This window comes from Myotis nattereri (assembly GCF_964212035.1).
Source record: "Myotis nattereri genome assembly, chromosome: 11".
NCBI lineage: Eukaryota > Metazoa > Chordata > Mammalia > Chiroptera > Vespertilionidae > Myotis > Myotis nattereri.
The window spans coordinates 80,535,961-80,550,074 of NC_138086.1; the positions used below are offsets into that span (position 1 = coordinate 80,535,961).

General features: G+C 55.0%; 1 protein-coding gene across 2 annotated transcripts; it reads right to left on the minus strand.

Moving 5' to 3' along the window:
- Positions 1-1,049: 1,049 nt before the first annotated feature.
- Positions 1,050-12,241, minus strand: LANCL2 (LanC like glutathione S-transferase 2). Of its 2 annotated transcripts, none has more exons than XM_081102158.1 (9): positions 11,916-12,241; positions 8,429-8,546; positions 7,778-7,985; positions 6,796-6,943; positions 5,438-5,584; positions 4,106-4,288; positions 3,111-3,287; positions 2,759-2,831; positions 1,050-2,023 (listed from the first exon to the last, which is right to left on the minus strand). In XM_081102158.1, the coding sequence occupies exons 1-9, from the start codon at positions 12,120-12,122 to the stop codon at positions 1,920-1,922; spliced, it is 1,365 nt and encodes a 454-aa protein (XP_080958284.1). In that variant the 5' UTR covers positions 12,123-12,241; the 3' UTR covers positions 1,050-1,919. The 2 variants fall into 2 exon arrangements, with proteins under 2 accessions (XP_080958284.1, XP_080958283.1); XM_081102157.1 differs by lacking the exon at positions 11,916-12,241 and adding an exon at positions 11,098-11,732.
- Positions 12,242-14,114: the final 1,873 nt, after the last annotated feature.

Sequence of the window (14,114 nt, forward strand, 5' to 3'; positions counted from 1 at the left end):
GGGCCTGAGCTACAATGGCTGGTGAGCAGTCACTGGGCCGCACACTGCGCACTGCTGACACCAGTGGGAAGGAGGGAGGTGTCAGTCCTCCCGGCCAGGAGCAAACCTGTAAGTACAAGCGCCTCGTTTATTCTGCAGGCACTTTACCTGTCCCTCACGTGTTAGCCCGAAAGAAGCCCTTGTCACACATGGAGGATTCGCAGGTGACCAAGCATCACCCTCATTGCTTGGGGACATGTGGCCAGGATGCGCCCCTCTGGCTGGGACACCCTGTCCTGGGGCCTGGGGGTGAGTCCTGTGCAGCCCCTGGGGCCTCCCCGGGCCACGCGACAGCGCGGGCCACGCTCCTGTCATGGCCTCACAGGCTGGGGGGTGAGGGTGCAGGACCCTGGGAGCGGCTGGGCGTGGATGGGGGCGGGGAGCAGGTTGTCTGGTTGGGCTCAGCTCACTCATGTCCTCCAGGTGACAGGGCGCTGGCTGCCCAGGAAGCCCCTGAAAAACAACCCTGAGGACTGTGTCCCGGGAAGTCACCAGCCCCACGTGAGGGAACAGTCGTGACTTGAAAACAGCGTGTGTGGCGAAGGCTCCTGAGCTGTCATTCCCATCAGGCCAGCCCGGCAGCGCTCAGCAGCGCCAGGATTCCCCGCGACCGCCTTCCGCACGGACTCCTTCACGAGGGCGCAGAGGGGGCTGCTGGCGTCCAGACATGGACCAGGCCTCAGAGATCTCGCGTGTCCCCCTGACCCCGCCTCAGCTCGCAAGGCGAGATGTTCCAGACCAGCTGTCCCAGGAGGGAAAGCCCTTCTACACTGAACCCGCGGGGCAGGACTGGGGCTCACCCAGAGCAGCGCCTGTTTTACACGAACGTGTGCCAGGCTCTCGCTGGATCACATTTCCCGCGTGGATAAGTGAAGACCAGTCCTTTCACGTGTCATCAACGTGACCCTGTCATCACCCAACTGGTCAAAGCACAGGAAGGTACTGATCCCGCGCGGATGCCTTGATCACGGACCAGGTTTGACGTAGTTTAATCGCAGGGACACGGAACAGAGACCTGCCTGGACCTTTATTCACTGAACTTCAAGCCACACACTTAACGCGATGGACAGGGGAGCCGTCTGCTTTAGTAACGCACCAGGCCCAGGACTGCGGATGCTCAGGGCCCCGATGCACAGCGATCACAGGAAGGTTCACCTGGACGGCCGCCTGTCCCGAGGCCACTCCGCTGAGGACCGGCCCAGAGAGCGAGGCACCCAGCTTCGCAAACCACCAGGGCGAGCCCGGGCCGGTGGCTCAGTGGTTGGAGCGTCAGCCCTGTACACCCAAAGGCTGCGAGTTCGAGTCCTCGTCAGGGCACATATGGGAGGCAATCTCTCTCCTCTACTCTCTCTCTAAAACCAGAAAAATATATCCCAGGTAAGGATTTAAAGAAAATTAAAAAACGACGACAACAAAAAACACCGAGGGGAGCACAAAACCCTCGTGGGAAGGCCGAGCCTGTATCTGCTCAGCCTCTCGGTCCTGGAGCAGCGAGGCGGCGCGGGTGCGAGCACTGGGTGTCACCGGCCTCTGCCCAAGGCTCCCGCTGGGAAGTGACTTACAGGGAAGGGGCTGCCGCGTGTCCCGGGCCAGCGCCGCTCGAGGGCACGGGGGGGCTTTCTGCTGAGCACAGCAGTACCTACACAACAAACACCAAGAGACATGCAGACGCTGCGAGAACGGGGTGAGAGCGGGCGTGGCCGCGGGAGGGCCGTGACAGGCGGGAAGGGAGCTGCCACTGGGCTCCAGGTCCAGGGTCACCGCACACAGGGCCCCGCCTGTCTGCTCTCCGCCTCCCCCGCGGGATTCACAGCTGGTTCCCCACCAGGCACGGAGCAGTCTCATGGCTTTTGGTCCAAATGGGGCGCTTAGGAGTCTTTTTACATCTTTTTATCCATCTGCGAAGAGCTAAGTTCAAATGCTGGGAACCGGGATGTCTCAGGAGCCAGGATGTCGGAGAGAAAGTGGATCGCGCCGGCCATGCCTGCAAGTCAAGGGGGTCCTTTAGGAAGGGCCCTGGGAGGGAACAGCCCCTTGACCGCTCCTTGTCAGGAGCCACCGAGGCAACAGTCACAAAACAGCACACACGCTCACACATGTGCACACGCACACTCACACACATGTGCACGCATACACTCATACACACACATGCACACGCACACCCCAGGGCTCTCTGTAGAACTAATTTGCTTTCCCGGATTATGTTTTACATACTGTGCCTGCAGCAGACTGTTAATATCGTTTTCTCACTTCCTGTCATTGCTCTTGATTTTCAGAGCTTTCTTCGATATTCTCATAACTTTTTCCAACTATTAATATTTCTAGGTATTAATGTCCTTTAAATGCTAATATTGATTAGTCACATTTGTTTATGTAACTGAAGTAATTAGATACATGTAAGTAGCTAACAGGCCCTGTGACAGAGCAGTGGCACGCACGCAACACCGCACAGGGTGCAGAGGAGGAACTTAGCCTGTCCTCGTTACCAAGCAGCAAGCGCCCTATGTTCTGTCTGCATTTACTGCACAAGAGACCAAAACACCGGGAAGACATTCACAGGAGCACACAGCAGGCGGCAGGGAGACTAATGTAAACTTCAGCCGTGAACTCCTGTGTGAGTATGTGTGGCTGTGGGGTCATCGCTCGAGCAAGACCGGAGGCGTTGGTGCCAATCCCACAGAGATGGGGGCCCGATCACCCACACCTGGGGCCCCCTCACCTTCGAAGAGTGAATAGGGCCTGTCGGGGATGCGGCACCCGTGGGCGCCATAGTCCAGACACCACTCTGCAAACTAAGAAGAAGACATTGCTTGTCAAGACTGAGAGTTCACTCGAGGAGGCAGCAAAGCAGAACCTCGATGACCTCCCCGAGCCACGGCCGGGAGGCTGCGCCCAGTGCAGAGGGCGGGGCGGGCTGTGCAGAGGGCGGGCGTGGCCTCTGACTCCCGGGAGGCGCGGTGGACTGCGGCCAGGACCGGGTGCCTGGGAAACAAGCGGGGGGGGGGGAAAGGAGGGGGAGCTGCGCGTGGGCTCCGCCTGCAGTGTCCAGGCTGCTGGGACAGAGGCCTCACCTTGCAAGCGCGGTAGAGGTACTTCCTGTCCTGGGTGAGGTGGTACAGGGACAGGAAGGCGTAGCCATTGCCGGCCGTGCCGTGGCAGAGCCCGTAGCCCTTGCGCAGCAGGCCGCGCTGCCAGATCACGTCGCTGCACTCCACGGCGTCCTTCAGGTACTTCTCCTCCCTGAACGCCTGGCAGGAGACGCAGGGCAGTGGGAGGAGGGTTCTCAGCGGGAGTCGGCGCGACACTGCCCTTCCCGGTTAGGGAACCATCGGACGCTCGGCCGCCTGACGGCCCTGGGCAGACAGCACCCCCTCTTCCTGACAGCCCTGGGCAGACAGCACCCCCTCCTCCTGACGGCCCTGGGCAGACAGCACCCCCTCTTCCTGACGGCCCTGGGCAGACAGCACCCCTCCCCCTGACGGCCCTGGGCAGACAGCACCCCCTCCTCCTGACGGCCCTGGGCAGACAGCACCCCCTCTTCCTGACGGCCCTGGGCAGACAGCACCCCCTCTTCCTGACGGCCCTGGGCAGACAGCACCCCCTCTTCCTGACGGCCCTGGGCAGACAGCACCCCTCCCCCTGACGGCCCTGGGCAGACAGCACCCCCTCCTCCTGACGGCCCTGGGCAGACAGCACCCCCTCTTTCTGACGGCCCCGGGGCAGACAGCACCCCCTCTTTCTGACGGCCTTGGGCAGACAGCACCCCCTCTTTCTGACGGCCCCGGGGCAGACAGCACCCCCTCTTTCTGATGGCCTTGGGCAGACAGCACCCCCTCTTTCTGACGGCCCTGGGGCAGACAGCACCCCCTCCCCCTGACGGCCCTGGGCAGACAGCACCCCCTCCTCCTGACGGCCCTGGGGCAGACAGCACCCCCTCCCCCTGACGGCCCTGGGCAGACAGCACCCCCTCCCCCTGACGGCCCTGGGCAGACAGCACCCCCTCCTCCTTCAGCAGCTCGGGCAGCCCGAGGCCCACTGAGGAGCGGGGGGTGCGGACGGCACTGACCTTGTACGCTTGCATCAGCATGTGGATGACCCCCGAGGCCCCGTGGCACCAGTGGACCAGTCGGTCCGTTTCGTTGCTAAGAGACGACGGGTAGTTCCCGGAGCGGAAGCGCTTGTGGCGGACGTAATCGATGCTGGGCTTCACCATCTCGGCCAGGGTTTCCTGGTCCACTTTTGCTGCTGGCTTTAAACAAACAAAACAAAACATTTAATCTATTTTTCTAAAGTTCCTTTTCTTTTAAAAAACCTCTATCTTATGGCAACAAAGTACCAATTACCTAGAATACTGAGAAGCATATAAAATTAGAATCAATTCAATTATTGGATTCATTAAGTCTAGGGCAGATCTTCCACCCATTTAAATACAAACCTCACCCAAAATACCTCACAGGAACATTCAGGATAACTTTAACCACATCTCTTGGCACCGTGAGTAAATATCAAGTTAACACATAAAGTTAGCACAGATAGCAGGCCTGTTTGTGGTTTTTTTTTTTTTTTAAAAATATATTTTATTGATTTTTTACAGAGAGGAAGGGAGAGGGATAGAGAGTTAGAAACATTGATGAGAGAGAAGCATCGATCAGCTGCCTCCTGCACATCTCCTACTGGGGATGTGCCTGCAACCAAGGTACATGCCCTTGACCGGAATCGAACCTGGGGCCCTTGAGTCCGCAGGCTGAGGCTCTATCCAGTGAGTCAAACCAGCCAGGGCTGTTTGTGTATTTAATATATATATTTTTTATTGATTTCAGAGAGGAAGGGAGAGAGAAGTCTGTCCCAATCTGGTGTGTTGCTGCTTTTTTTATTCACACACTTACATATTTTTTCTCTTTCTATATATTGGTAATGATAAAGCTTAAAATGCTTACTCTATGAAATAAGCACACGTAAGTGATTTATGTTTCAGAAACTAAAGTTGAAAACATCTTCCATACCCTCAGATTCAGGCTATTCTGGTGGCCGGGCTTTCCCTCAGCTGTGAGCTGCCGTGGCTCACGAGAACAGTAATGGCCAAGCCCGTTTCTCACCCAGGGCCGTGGACAGGAGGCCGAGTGCTCCCGGGAACTTTCCCGATGGGAAGGGCAACTCCTCCCACAGCAGCAGGACCCGCATGGGAGTGTGGGCGGAGGCACCTGATCTGCGCAGACACCTGCGGACTCAGCTCCCGGAGCTCACTGCTTGGGTGAGTGCAGCAAAGCTTAGGTGTCGTGGTTCAAAGGACCCTTGGTGCAGCCTGCATGGTTTGTGAGCCAAGTTTAGCTCTGTTTTCCTATTTGATCTACTGCTTGATGTCTGGTTGCCGTGCCAGTATTCCAGGGCGTTCTCCCACCTGCATCAGCATGTAGTAGATCCCGGCCATGCCGTGGGCTGCCCCCACGTACTGCTTCCTGTGCCACTGGTATAGCAGGGGGCAGCGCTCAGCCTTCCTCTCCTCCCTCGACAGAGCCTTGCCCGACTCAATAATAGCAGTGACGACCTGCAGACATAAGGATACAGTTTATGTCTGAAAAACTTACATGTATCCTGTTTCAGTCTAATACCACTAACAGCATGTCCTTAGATAGCTTCATCTAGAAATCTCCAGGCACTCAGCAGCCAGCACTGTTATCTTTATTTTTGTGAATTAATAGATATAGGCAGAGAGAAATCCGTAGACAATCTCGGAGTAGAAAAAGTCAAACCATGAAACCAAAACTTTTTTGCATAAAAAGTTTACTAGAGTCTAAAAAAACTTCCTATAAAAATATTCTAGACTACTTAGTTGCTTTGGAGCTACAATGTTTCCCCCAAAAGACTGGTGATTTCCTATAAAACGCTGCAGGAACTGACTATGTGTGGGAAAGGCTGCAGGAACCGGCTGTGTGTGGGAAAGGCTGCAGGAACCGGCTGTGTGTGGGAAAGGCTGCAGAACTGGCTCTGTGGGAAAGACTGCAGGAACCAGCTGTGTGTGGGAAAGGCTGCAGGAACCGGCTGTGTGTGGGAAAGGCTGCAGGAACCAGCTGTGTGTGGGAAAGGCTGCAGAACTGGCTCTGTGGGAAAGCCTAGTGACATGAGGTCCGCTGTGGCATGCAGAGCTTTAGTTAGCTCAAAAGAAGACTCGCGTAGCTGTAATGAGGCTGCAGCACAGATCCTGACTGGCTCCTAATATCCTGACTCCCTTCATACTTTTGGTAACTGTGCTACAAGTTTTAGCTGGGCCTCCTGGCCTCTTAGCCCCAGAGAGCTTGACACTGCCACCTGGCTCAGTTCTGCATGTGGGATGTGAGCAGAAGTGAGAAGAGCAGCTTCATGTTCTTGGCCTTACAAGGAAGCTGCTCGTACTCCACTTACTCACTTGCCCCTGGGCACAGGTGCTCACCTAGCTTTGGCCATGCAGACAAGGGCACGGCCCTAGAATGTGGGAGGACAAGATAGAAGGGTCCCCTGCCAGCTTCCCAGGACTGCCCACCAGTTCAGACATCTCGTGAAAGAGAGACATGCTATCTCTCTGAAGCTGGGGTTGTTTGATTCTAGTAAAAACAGCTGATTGGATACAGACCTAAGAGGAGTAGAGATTAAAAACAAAAACCTTCCTAGAAGACCCAGGAAGGAGCAACTCGTTAGTTTTATGAGATGCTTTTAGAAGTCACGTTTTTAGGGGCAGAGTGCAGACGGGTGAGAGGATGCCCGGGTTGTGGGTGACCCTACCTCTCTAACGGCCGAATCACAAACGGTGCCTGGCCCGATCTCCGTGTTCAGGTAGAGGAGGGCGTACAGATACCCGGCCCGGCCATAGAGCAGCTCGTCCGGAAGGTCCGAATCTTGGCAGACAATGGATCTCTGGAGCTGCAAAAGCCTACCCAACAAGAAAGGGTCTCTGTTCCCCGAGAAGGTCTAGGATACCTCCCCGAAACTGTAGATAACCCCGTTCCTTTAGGAATTGCCTGTTATTTATTTTCAATTTAAATGGTTTAAAAAATATATCAAAAAACAGAAGAGAAAACCTTGTCCATTTCACTCATTTCTCTCTCAGATATCACAATGAGTAACAAAACATCGTTATGGTCAAAATGTCTACCGTGCATCTACCCTAGCCATGTAAGAGAAGACACTCAATTGTGAAATCCAGAGTTAGAAGAAAGTAACTTCAACTCTAAATGAAAACGGTAGTAAAATGTAGCCAATGCTTGGGAATTAGCCCGAGTTGCCTGTCATTCAATAAACAGGAACAGACCAGCATGAGCTGGAGACCACAGCCGCGGTCGTGAGCGCCGACTTCTGCTTCTCCAGAGAAGAACAGAAGCCAACAGCTGCTCACACAGCGGGCTCTCTAACTGTCCCATCGCAACTGCACCTGAGGACAACGATCACAGTAAGTCTGAGGCATACAAGCTACTTTCCATGCACTGACGGCAGCCAAAAATTACCTCAGAAAAATGATCAAAGCAACACAAAGAAACATGTGTGTGCGCCGCCCCCCTCTCCTCCTCCCCGAGTTAAGGCCAGCAGAGCTGGGTAGAAAGTGAGGCCATGATCCCACACTCTGCTCAGAATTCACACACAAACTTCACTTCTCGGAGAGATCTGTAGCAGCAGATGAATTAAAAAATGTCTTCGTTTTTCATTATGTTTTGACAGCAGGACCTTGCCCTGAGAGTCTGGAGAAGAGACTTCAATGTTAAGCGCTCACTTCGCGATGCACTCCTGGGACTCGCCATCACTTCTGAGTTTGTGGTACACCACCGCGCCCACGGCCAGCGGCCCAGCGTCTCCGCAGAGGAAAGTGACCCTGCGGCCATTCAGATTCCGAAGGGTCCTCTTGACGTAATCCAGGGACCGCAGCAGGTGCGTCTGGTCACACGTCACCCGGTACAACTGCAGGTACAGCAGGGCTATGCCTGGGAAAGTCCCCAAGAAGAGCATCAGTCCCGTTCCCTTTTGCCTTTTGGACATGATTTTACATTGACGTGAAAACCTATAGAAAACCTGTATTTCTGAAGGGCAACAGGAAAGACTTGAAAAAAAAAAAACTCAGGGTAGAAAAAAGGTAGCACAAACACTGACCCTGGGGCAAGTGTGCTCTGATCACACATTTTTGTAGACGCCGTATGTGAGGGCAAATAATGTCATAGACATGCGGCAGACGACGTATCAGGTTCCAACTGCCAGGCAGAATTTTTTAGAAATAAAATTCCAAAGCATCTCCTCTAGGAAGACAGTTCAAAACTTCATCTAAAGGGTAGAGAACTTTACCATTTTACAAGAGAAAGGAGTTTTAAACCCAAGTCTTACATCTCACAATCTAAGAATAGGACACACTAGTCAGGCAGCCCCTTCTCACCTGTCCAGCCCGTATACGCAGAGCAGTCATGTGGGTCCGCGGTCCTCAGCCCTTCTTCCATCTGCTGCAGCAGATCTTTGATTTTGGTCTGGACCCGCCTTGCGAATGTGTGAATGATCTGAGAACCAAAAGACATCAATATAAATGGCACAAGAACAGGACAACGCTGTAATAACTACTCTAACAGGCTAAGTCGTAAGAACGTTAACAGGCAGAAATTACATTGCCTGGCCCATTTTAATGCTTCATTGGTTGGAGAGTGTACCTTTTTTTTTTTTTTTTAAATATATTTTATTGATTTCTTACAGAGAGGAAGGGAGATAGATAGCTAGAAACATCGATGAGAGAGAAACATCGATCAGCTGCCTCCTGCACATCTCCTACTGGGGATGTGCCCACAACCCAGGTACATGCCCTTGACCGGAATCGAACCTGGGACCTTTCAGTCTGCAGGCTGACGCTCTATCCACTGAGCCAAACCGGTTTCGGCTACCTTGGTTTTTTTAAGGTAAGTTTTTAAATGCAATAATGCCCTACACAGACTACAAGTCTTAAGTAGGATTACACAAAATAAGTTGCAGAATCAAAGGAACAAAACCATTGAAAAGTGATGGATTTGATTACACAAATATTTTAACTTCTATAAGTGAAAGAAAATAAGATGGTTTAAAAGTTAATGACAAAAACTTGCAGACACAGACAACACTATGGTGGTTACCAGAGGGGGAAGGGGGATGGGGAGGTAGAAGAGGGTAAAGGGGTGAAAATGGTGATGGAAGGAGACTTCACTTTGGCTGGTGAACACACAGCACAATGTATGATGTATTTCGGAAGTATACACATGAAACCTATATAATTTTATTAACTAATGTTGCGCCAATAAATTTAAGTCAGAAAGTTAATGACAAGGGAGAAATACTTATAAATAAAAAGAAAACTAGAATACAGAAATATCCTAAAATTATCAATGCACCTCATAAAAAAAGTCAAGTGACAGGCATATGCAAAAATGGTCAATCACTTTAGCAATCAATGCAGTGCAAATAAGTACAAATATTATGGTGTGCCTATCCTACATAATAAAAGGCTAATATGCAAATCAACCAAAGAGCAGAATGACCGGTCGCTATGATGCCCACTGACCACCAGGGGGCAGACACTCATTGCAGGAGCTGCCCTCTGGTGGTCAGAGCACTCCCACATGGGAAGCACTGCTCAGACAGAAGCTGGGCTCACGGCTGGTGAGGGCTCCCAGACTGGGAGAGGGTGCAGGCCAGGCTGAGGGATCCCCCGACAGTGCACGAGTTTCATGCACCGGGCCTCTAGTCAGATGATAATAAAATATTTTAAAAGTATTACGTACCAACACTGTTAACAGCGAAGGAAGGAGGTATTCTCACCCACTGCCCGCAGTCTTCCTCAAGGGAAACTTAGCACCGTTCTTACAGGTGCAGTTGTTCAGATGTTTCTGTCTTTGACGATTTTTAAAAGATTTAGTTGCTATGCCAACTGCGGAGGTGCATTACAATCCCTGATGGCAGACATGTCTATCGTCTATTTCTTCCTTTAATTCTGCACTTTTTATTTATTTTTTTTGCTTTCGTGTATTTTGTAGTCTGTTATTAGGTACAGACAAATGTACAATTGTGTCTTCCTCACAAACTGACTTGCTACCATAATGAAATGTCCTTCTGTGGACCCAGAGAGAAAAGGTGTTTATGCAATTGAAAAGGAAAAGGAATTCATGGCTCCATGTAAATAAGAAGTCCAAGGAAGAAAAAGAAAAACAGAAAGTGATTTTATGTTCCTGCACATTGGGTGCTTTCAGGGCAAATTTTACTGAAATTTGTGGGTGTGGAGTCAAAGCAAACCCTAGAAATTAAGTGACCGGAGTGTAAGGTGTGAGAACTCCATAGGTTTACTTAACTCTGGAGGCACCTGTTAGTTTACACCTTAAACGGGTGCAAGGCCCTGGAACGGAACACCAGTGGATTTCTTTTTCACAGAAAGGCTCATGTGCCTTCCAACACTGAGAGTTAAGACGCCGGGAGGACACCTTCCCCGAGGGGAGGGGCCCTGGCCTCTCTCCCCTGCACAGAAAGACCTGCCTTAACTCAGGACATTTCCTAACAGGGAAACAAGCTCCCGTGGGGAGGTGTCCTGGGGAGGGCTCGGCACAACTTCCTGGGAGACACCATTCCACCCATAACGTCCTTGTGTTCATGAAATTCCATGTCTCTCAAGCCAAATGCATACTTTTGATATTATCGATCTTCATTACAGTCTTGACATAATATTTTAACGATAAAAATGTAATGATCAGCCAACCATAAAGTATCTGTATGAAAGATAGTGGAACTTAATCCATCTTCATTTAATCTTGTGACTTTTCCCCCTTTTAACATCACAACACCACCCCCCCCCCCATGTCCAAAAACACAATTCCCACGCCCGTCTCCTTCCGAGAGCGCTCACCGGCCCGGTGCCCACCCTGACATCGTCGCCATCTCTAACCGCACAGAGAGGACACAAGCCGCAGGAGTTATTTGTGCTGTGACAGGAGTCCGTTTGCACATGCAGGAGTGAGCAAAGGTAGGTTACAGCTGTCCACATAGAATATGTAATGCAATGATAACAATACAAGAAAAAACATTGCTTTGTGAACTCACAGCTGTCAACCCGCTGCTGCCCGCCCCTGTAGTTGGGGTGAAAATCACATTCACTGCATACAAAGGGTAAAAAGGGGGAAAAGGCATTTTCACAGTCAGCGTGCATCGCATGCTGCCCGGCTCTTCCTGCTCCCCCGGGCTCTCCGGGCGGGGCTCGCTCCCGCACCGGCACCGGCACCGGCACCGGCACCGCGCAGGCAGCAGCCTCCTCACTGAGGGCGGCGGCGGGGCAGCTGGTGCTCGGCGTGAACCATGGGTTGTGTAATGCTCGCCAGCCGTCAACATAAGCCTTTTATTATAAAAAACGTGAATCCTAAGTGACAAACAGGACGAGAAAATGGAAGACGCCGTAGCCGCGGGAACACCGGGGGCCGGTTCGCAGCGCGTGCGTTTGGCTCGCGCAGAGGCGGAGTGAAGGGCGTCGCCCGCCATCAAACCTGCGCCTCCACCACCCGGGGCGCCCGAGCAGACCCCCCATCAGGGCAGCTCCAGGGCCGAGGGCACGCGGCGCCGGGGGGAAAGAGGCCCCAAACCAGCAGTGTCCACACCCCCGGGGCTGCGCCGCCAGGAAGGGCCCAGCGGGGCAGGGGCGAGGGGCGAGCAGACACCGGTACGCGCTCCCCACGCCCGGCGAGGGCGAGACGCTGGCCGGTGCAGCGAGCGGCGCGCAGGTGGGCGGGGCCGATGACGCCAGCGCGCAGGTGGGCGGGGCCAATGACGCCAGCGCGCAGGTGGGCGGGGCGGGTGGACGCTACCACCGCGCGGGCTCCCCCCACCCGGCGCGGCCCAAGGCCGGGCCCTCGCCGGCCGCCACTCACCTTCCCGTCGTCGTGAAAGGGGAGGCCGAGCTCGTCGGGGGCGGGCGCGGGGCAAGCCCCGTCCGTGTCCTCGGCCGCGGCGGAGGCAGCGGCGTCCGCGGAGGCGGCGGCCTCGTAGTCCGGGAAGCGGTTGGGGAACGCGCGCTCCTCCATCTCCGCCTCGGCGCCCAGGTGCAACCTGAGCCTCTTGGACATGGTCTCGCCCATCGCCGCGCGCTGGGCCGGCGCCGCGCGGGACGGTGCGCGCGCGGGGACAAACCTCCGGCGGGGCGTTCGCCCGAGGGACGCTCGGGGACCCCGCGGGGCCGGGCTTCCTCTAGGAGGGCGGCGGGCCGCGGGGGCGGGCGCGGCCGGGGAGCGCGCGGGAGCCTGTGCGCGGGGCCGCGGGCCGGCACATCTGGCCGCCGCCGGCGCGCCCCACGTGGTGCCCGCCCGGCCGGACGCTGCCCGGGCCGCGGGGAGCGCTGGGCGGCTCGGCCGCCGGCCCCGTCCCTTCGCCGCCCGCCCGGCCCGCGCTCGGCAGGGCCGGAGCCCCGGCTGGAAGTGCCTCCCGCGGCCGAGCCCGCCCCACGATCCCCGGGAGGACCGGGCGGCCGCGAGGGGCGGTTCCCGCAGGGAGCCCGGGAGCGGACTCTCCGTCATCCAAGGCGCCCGCGGCCTCCGGGCGCGCCGTCCTCCCTCTGCATCTCCTCCCGCCGGCCCCGGGCTGGGAGCAGCTCCTGGTTCCGATCCGGGAGACACCGCCTCGGGAAGATGGCAGAACCGCCAGCACCGCACGGACGGAGTCTGGGGGGGCGGGGGGGCGCGCGGCCCTCCCGTTCCTCCGGCCGGGAGGGGTGGCGGGGGAGGAGCCACCGGCCTTTTTTTTTTTTTAATTTATTTTCAGTCCCTTTGTTTTGAATGAACGAATGTCTTTGTTACCAAGACACAGTGTGAGGGCACATTTGATCCAAACACTGAACGGGCGCCAAGGGTCCCCCGACGCTCACGGGAGGACGGGCAGGAAGGAGCCTTTGCCTCCCTGGACAGGGCTCACCGCACCGGCTGTCGCTTCTCTCTGCTCGTGGCTCTTTCATTATTTGGAACCAAATCGATGCAATGATTTCTCCTCCTCCAGGGAAATATTTTACTTTTTTCCTCCCCCTTTAAACAGTGATTGAGTGCCAGTTGGTACCAGGCGATGACAAAGCAGAGGGAAAGGAAGTTCCTGCGCTCGGACCCGGTGTCAGTGGTGAGGGCGAAGGGCCACAGGACACACGGGGGGGTCCTGTGTGGAGCCGAGCGAGGGGCACAGTGGCATGAGCAGTGACAGGACCGGGGAAGCCGACCGAGCACCGGGAAGGCGGGCCAGGCCTGGCTCCCCACCTGCCTGCCTGATGGCTGACCGAGGGGTGTGTGTGTGTGTGTGTGTGAGTGACCATCTTAAGGGGGTTACTGAGCACCCTGTCCTCAGAGCTACAGGGAGCAGCTGGTCCCACAGGGCCTGCTGAGGAGGCCCCCTGGAGGCCCGCCCACCCCCTGCCTCCCCCTCTTTCTAAAATCAGTAAAAACACTTCCTAGGGTGAGGGTTAATAAAACACACCTTGAGACAAATGGAAATGGAAATATGTCACAACGCAAGGAATGCAGCACAAGAGTTTTCAGGGGGAAGTTCATAGTGATACATGCTTACGTTCAGGAAAAAGAAAGATCTCAAACAATTTACATGTCAGGAAAAGAACACCTGAAGGCAGATTGGTAGACGAAGGCAGTAACGGGCGCGGGCCACCTGCTGCCTATCCAGCCGTGTGGGGAGCCCCGCTGCTTCTCATTTTACTCGAGAGGTGGGAGAAACCAGAGGCCCTTAGGCGTGACGGGCTTGCACAACCCGAGGACACAAACCTCTCCAGGGCCATGGCCTGAGTCCAAGTTCAGCAGGGACTCTGCGGCCAGCAGGCCTGGTGTGAGCAGGGACTGGAGCGGAGCTAGGGTGTCTGAGCGCTGCCTGTTTCTCTACAATAAGGAGGCACCCTCCTAATAGAGGTGAGGAAGTGGGGGCCAACCTGGAGGCCGCTGAGGAGACCTACATGGGTAGGGACAGACCCTGAGGGGCGTACTGTCTCAGAAGAATTGACAATAATAAAAATGACTGGCGTCCACCTGTGATCACTGTGCCCTGGGCATTCGACACTGTGGCGATGGCAGCATGGGGTTACAGCG